Source organism: Idiotropiscis lumnitzeri, chromosome 2, assembly GCF_059441095.1.
Source record: "Idiotropiscis lumnitzeri isolate Australia: NSW breed Sydney's pygmy pipehorse chromosome 2, RoL_Ilum_1.0, whole genome shotgun sequence".
Classification (NCBI taxonomy): domain Eukaryota; kingdom Metazoa; phylum Chordata; class Actinopteri; order Syngnathiformes; family Syngnathidae; genus Idiotropiscis; species Idiotropiscis lumnitzeri.
The window spans coordinates 31,262,335-31,268,989 of NC_142392.1; the positions used below are offsets into that span (position 1 = coordinate 31,262,335).

Consider the following 6,655-nt stretch of genomic DNA (forward strand, 5'->3'; position numbering starts at 1 on the left):
ACGTCATTAGCAAGCGCGCAGCTTGCGAAGCGCCTCGTCCACATCCACCGACCCGTCCACACCGGAACAAAAACGCCCACCGCTAAATTCTTCTGATTCAGTGTGGAACTGACTGTAATTTTTTCACAGGATGTCCAGTGCTACTCTAAAGGACTACGACATAATTCATTAAGTCTTTGTGTCCCGATAATCTCATTTTCGCGCGTTGATGCTTTTCGGCGTAGTTAGTGTAAGATTTATTTTCACGAGAATGTCTATATTTGTATAGATCTATTTTATTTCTTATTGAGGGGAACTATTGTTTTGTTATATTGGCGGAGGGATATGGAGTGTAAAGAGGAACGAGCGAGAGGGAGGCTCGATGTTATGGAGGAGGCGGACGAATGAATAAAGTCGTATGTGGAGCTATTCCCTCTCCGTGTGCTGTTCTTTCTCCCACGAACCCCGATGTCGGACTAGCACTCACCACCCCCAGGGAATAGAGTGTTACACTGGTGGCAGCGGTTTGTGGACTTTCAGCATTCGGTGAGGTTGAACTTTTGCTCGGACTTCGATGCTAATGCTATGCTAGCGGCGCCCGATGACAACTGCGAGTGGCCCGATATTCCCCTCACAACGAAGGAAGACGCGACGCTGTGTGGCTCACGTCTTGTTTTCTTCTGTTGTCGATTCGACTGAGAAGAGCCGCGTTTGTCAAGGAACGGAGGTGGACACTTTATAGATTGTATTTTCGGGGCTAACGTGGAGCTATGGCAAATTATTTTTGGAACGAGCTCCCCTTTCAGTCAAATAGTAACCGCGCCATTCCACAATGCCGCCAAATCTTCATGGGGGACGGAAAAGAAGATTTTGCAAAATGGTGCAGACATTTTGAAGTGACTATGAGTGCTCATCCTGATGCTGACGAGGACAGTTGGGCAAAGCTGTTACCAACGTGCTTGGGTGGAGCTGCTTTTAGTTACTGGGACAGTTTATCTGATGCTGAGAAGAACAACTATGCAACGGCTAAAGAGAAACTGAAGGCTGTTTTTGGACAAACAGCATATTTGTCTACATTTCAAAGCTACATTAATGCTCGCAGTCGCCTTCCTGGTGAGGCTCTCCCTGTGTTCGCTGCAGAAATCAGCCGCCTGGTAGACGAAGCTTTTCCAACATATGGCGATGATGCTAAGCGAGGAGAAAAATTTAGACGCTTCATTGCTGGACTTGATCCTTATCTACAACTGCGATGTCACGAACAGGGTGTTGCGACGCTGGAGGATGCTCTGAAGTTTGCTATACAAATTGAGACTGCCCATCAGGCGAGCAGAGTGTTTGCTGCTCCTGCACCTCTTCACCCTTTTCCTGCAGTGCCAACGTACCCAGTTGTTTCACCCATCTTAACACCCCATCTGCCGAATGCTTCCTCGGGTGTCCACTCAGCCACTGCTGATGAGATGACAAAGATGTTAAAGACTATTGAGACATTATCAGACAAGGTGGAACAGCTTCGATTGGCTGTTAACCGGCAAGGTCAGGATTCGCATCGTGATGGCCCTGGCCATGGATTTCGTCACAGGAGTTCCACGCCGGATGGACTACGTCGAGATCGTTTTCCTTCGGAATGGCACCACGGGTCACCACCTCGTCGCAGAGATTCTTCCTACGAGCGCGACTTCACTCATCGCGGCTCATACCGGAGGCCCAAACGTGAGGAGGATGAGTACAACCGACGAGGTCCGCGCACTCAATCTGACTTGTCACGTCGCTACACAAGAGGCCGCAGTCCTTCACCGAGGGCGTACACCGACTATGGCCGTTCTCCTGATCGTTATTCCGGCGGACACCATCGGCGTTCTCCTAGCCCGGCTGGACGTGTACGTTTCCAGTCTCCTTCACATCCTCAGTCGGATATGGGAAACTGCGAGTAGTTGGCAATGAGGGCCAATTGTCGACTGCTTGCTCCCAGGCCCAGAAGGACATCGACACGCCATTTGATTCACCTGTAAGTGATGATACATCTCTGTCTGACAATGAGAGGAGATATGTTTCAATCATTATTGAGGACACTGTTGTGCATGCATTTGTCGACACAGGGGCGGACATTTCTGTTGTCAGTGAGGATTTTAGAATGCGTTCACCTGCTCTACAGAGGAAACCGATTTTGAGACAATTTATTCCTCTCACTGGGGTCACAGGTGACCCCCTGGACTCTGTAGGGTCAATTTCTGTAAACCTAAGTATCGCACACAAGCCAATGACTCACTCTCTTCAGGTTGTTAGGAACTGTACCAAACCAGTCATTTTAGGTTGGGACTTTTTGATTGCTAATAGTATGGTCGTGGACACGCGAAACATGACACTGGATGTGGGTGGAAGAACTGTGCCATTAGTTAGTCCACGTCAATATGTTCCGTGCTTGGCTACTGTTTCAGTTTCATCCACAGTCACTATCCCTGCCATGTCTGAGAAGGTCATCACTGCTAGTCTTGAGGCACCTATTAAGGGACTTCAGCCTAACAACTATACAGGTGTGTTTGAGCCACATTACACAGATCAATCTACAATGAGTTTTGCATGGACAGTGGTTAAGGTAGACCAAGGCTCTGTTTGCGTTAAGGTGGCGAATCTCTGTCATGATGAGGTCAAGTTACATGGTGGTACACAAATAGGACGTTTTCACGCTGTCCTTAATGATGGCCAGGGTGAATACACGATTGTTGACAGTTCCGTTTGTAACGTGAATATTCAGAAATCTGATGTTAACAAGGCAGCCACCCTTCCAGATGTGGGGAATCCGAAACTTACACCTACACAACAAAAACAACTGACAGACACTTTGACCTCTTTTGCCGACGTATTTAGTCAGCATTCACACGACTTCGGGAGGACTGACCTACTCACACACAAAATCACTACGACCTGTGACAGACCAATTTCACAGAGAGCTTATCGCACCTCTCCGAATGTTAAAGCAGAGATCCACCGTCAAGTGGAGGCTCTCAAAGCACAGGATTTGATAGAGGACAGTATGAGCCCTTGGGCCAGTCCGGTGGTGATGGTGAGGAAGAAAGATGGTTCATACAGATTTTGTGTGGACTTTAGGAAACTAAATTCTGTCACTGTGACTGATGCACACCCCTTGCCTAGGGTGGACGATAGTTTAGATGCGCTATCGGGCTCTCAGTTCTTCTCAACAATGGATATGTCTAGCGGGTATTGGCAGGTGAAAATGGATCCCGTAGATAGACACAAAACGGCATTCACAACGGGCGATGGTCTTTACCAATTTAAAGTAATGCCCATGGGTCTTAAAAATGCCCCACCAACATTTCAGAGGCTGATGGAACTTGTTCTGAGAGGACTTCACTGGACGACCTGTGTCATTTATCTAGACGACATTATTTGTATGGGAAAGAGTTTTGACGATCATTTACATAATCTGTCAGACATCCTTGGCCGTTTTAGAGAAGCAGGTTTGAAACTTAATCCAAAGAAGTGTGAGTTTTGCAAGACGACTGTGAAGTATATGGGACACATTGTGTCCCGTGATGGACTGACGTTGGACCCAGTTAACAGCGAACGCATTCGTGACTGGCCTGTTCCACGTTCACCGACAGAGGTACGCGCATTTTTGGGTCTGTGCTCCTACTATAGACGTTTTGTACATAAATATGCCTTTGTGGCACAGCCTCTTCACAGACTTACACAAAAACAAGTACCTTTTGAATGGACAGATGACTGTTTTTTGGCTTTTCAGACACTAAAAGATGCACTGACTTCGTCACCCATCATGGCCTTCCCTGACTTTGACCAATCATTTGTTCTGAGTACAGATGCATCTAATTTTGCGATTGGTTCAGTTCTCTCTCAGGTTCAAAACGGGCTGGAAAGGGTGGTGGCTTATGCGAGTCATGTGCTTTCAAAAACTGAAAAGAAATGGTCTACCTATGATAAAGAACTGTATGCTATTGTTTGGTCTATTAGACACTTCAAGCATTATTTGAGTTGTAACCCATTCACGATTGTTACTGATCACCGACCTTTGCTCAGTTTGAGGAAAATGGACATCACACATGACCCCACGGGACGCCGAGGTCGTTGGGCGTTGGAACTGGATCCCTATCAGTGGACGATTACTCACAAAGAAGGGAAGAAACACACCAATGCGGACGCTATGTCACGGATTCCATCTGGGACACGCGAGGAGTCGACTTTGCCCTCAGTTGAGTGTCACTCCCTTCAGAAAGACGCTGAAATGGCGGCCCCCACTTCTGACTTGTCAGGCCCAGCTTTGGGACCTTCTGTTGACAATGGGCACTCGACCCAGGTATGTTCGGTGGATGGCAACACTGAGCAGATCAACACACTGTTATCACCAACGTTTTCTGTCCAGACTGATGACATAATTTCTGCACAACTGTCTGATCCAATGCTTTCTGAAGTGTATGCTTGGGTGAAAAATCGAGAACGTCCATACCTTAGACAGGTTAAGGGTCGGGTTCAGAGGAAGCTCTGGTGGCAGTTCCCTAAGTTAGTATTGCGTGATGACATACTATGTCGTAAAGGTCGCAGTGTCCCGGGGAAGCCCGAGTGCTATCAGGTGGTGATTCCAGCCTCGCTGGTTACAGACACCATGCATTTTCTTCATGGCATTCCTTGTTCTGGTCATTACAGTGCGGAGCGCACTGTTAAGCGAGCAGTGTCGATGTGCTATTGGCCAGGAATGCGATCGGATATTGAAAACTTTTGTAACCTGTGTAAGTCATGTGAAGCCTTTAGGAAACCCGTGCCTCAACGCAGAGCGCCTTTACATTCCATCCAGTCTGACCGACCGTTTCAGTTTGTGTGCACAGACATCACTGAACTCCCAGTTACCGCAGCGGGCAACAGATATGTATTAGTAATACAAGATCACTTTACTAAATATGTCAATGCTTATGCCATGCGTGACCAAAAGGCTACAACGGTTGCACAGTTATTCTGTGAGCGGTACATTCCAGACCATGGTGTTCCTGAAGAACTGTTTTCCGATCAAGGCCGACAATATGAATCAGAGGTCATTCAAACTATATGTGAGCGACTACACATTAAAAAGAAAAGAACATCGCCATACCACCCACGAGGTAACGGTATGGTGGAAAGGTTTAATCGGACGTTGAAGGAACAATTGGCTAAATTCATTCATGGTCATGGGGGGGAATGGGATCATTATTTACCTGTTATGATCCTGTCGTTTAATGCGACCCCTCACTCGAGCACGGGTTATTCGCCCTATTTTCTTGCTCATGGCAGGGAGCCAAGGCTACCCGCGGAGGTGCAAGTGGCCCCTCCCAGGGAAGCTGCCAGCCCACAAAACTATGGTTCGGAACTGGTTTCACGTATGGGCTCGGCTTTTGAAATGGTTCGTTTGCATCGAGAAGACCAAGACCTCAAACGTGAATATTACTATAACAAACAAGTTAATTTTAAGCCTTATCAGTGTGGGGATTTAGTTTGGCTCAATGATCCTACCACACAACGACAAAAACTTTGTCCGAACTGGACTGGGCCTTTTAGGGTGGTTGCTGTGAATGATGACGGACTTGTTTACAAGCTGTTGGATGTTAGGGATCCTCAAGCTGCACAAAAAGTCATTCACTATGATCGTTTGAAACCGTACCGTGGCACTGACATTGAATTCCCGGCGACTAGGATTTTGCCTCAGTCAGACGCTAGTTTTCGGTACACGGCGTTGTCTGGTTCTCTTCCTTATGGTTTTGGTGCCAATGGGTCGACTCAGATATCAGAGCCTATTGGGCCTTCTGTGCCTTTACAGAGGGGGCCGACGGGGCGAGTCTCCCATAGGCCATCTTTGCACGCCCACAGTGACCCCTCACTGCCTACTATGACTAGAAGTGGTCGTATTGTTCGCAAGCCTCAGCGGCTTCTTGTGTAAAGGGGCCAGGCTGTTCGGTAACGGGAGCTTAAAAAAAAAAACAAAAAGTCAATGGGCAACGCATGCCTTTGTTTCGCTTACGTGTTTTCATGTATCACTTGATATTGTTCTCATATCCTTTGTTATGGGTTGCATGTTTTCTCCACTGATGGTTTATTTTTCGGGACAAATGTATGTATTTGGTTAAGTTGAAATGGGGACATTTCATTTGAAGGAAGGAAGGTATGTAAGATTTATTTTCACGAGAATGTCTATATTTGTATAGATCTATTTTATTTCTTATTGAGGGGAACTATTGTTTTGTTATATTGGCGGAGGGATATGGAGTGTAAAGAGGAACGAGCGAGAGGGAGGCTCGATGTTATGGAGGAGGCGGACGAATGAATAAAGTCGTATGTGGAGCTATTCCCTCTCCGTGTGCTGTTCTTTCTCCCACGAACCCCGATGTCGGACTAGCACTCACCACCCCCAGGGAATAGAGTGTTACATTAGCATAACTTGTTAGCTAGCTAGCCGCTAACGAAAAGAGGCACATGACTCATCGCCAAGCAGAGATCAAGTGCGGATTTTTGGGAATTATCATTTGAAAATGTGTGAAAGAACGACACCCAAGTACCAAGAGGAACTTTGTGGAATAAAAGAAGAGAACGAGCAACATCTTCAATCGCTGGGCGAAGTTTGCAACCAGCCTCGTGTTGTGCTACACAAAGCAGGTTTGTACCCGTCCGACTCTCATTT

General features: G+C 47.0%; 1 protein-coding gene across 1 annotated transcript; it reads left to right on the top strand.

The window, feature by feature from the left end:
• The first annotated feature begins 251 nt into the window (after positions 1-251).
• Positions 252-6,322, top strand: LOC148342302 (uncharacterized). Its single transcript, XM_088288370.1, has 2 exons — positions 252-1,984; positions 4,033-6,322. The coding sequence occupies exon 1, from the start codon at positions 750-752 to the stop codon at positions 1,908-1,910; it is 1,161 nt and encodes a 386-aa protein (XP_088144496.1). The 5' UTR covers positions 252-749; the 3' UTR covers positions 1,911-1,984; positions 4,033-6,322.
• Positions 6,323-6,655: the final 333 nt, after the last annotated feature.

Coding starts and splice junctions, on each gene's coding strand:
- LOC148342302 (XM_088288370.1), top strand. CDS start 750: ATGGCAAATTATTTTTGGAACGAGCTCCCCTTTCAGTCAAATAGTAAC.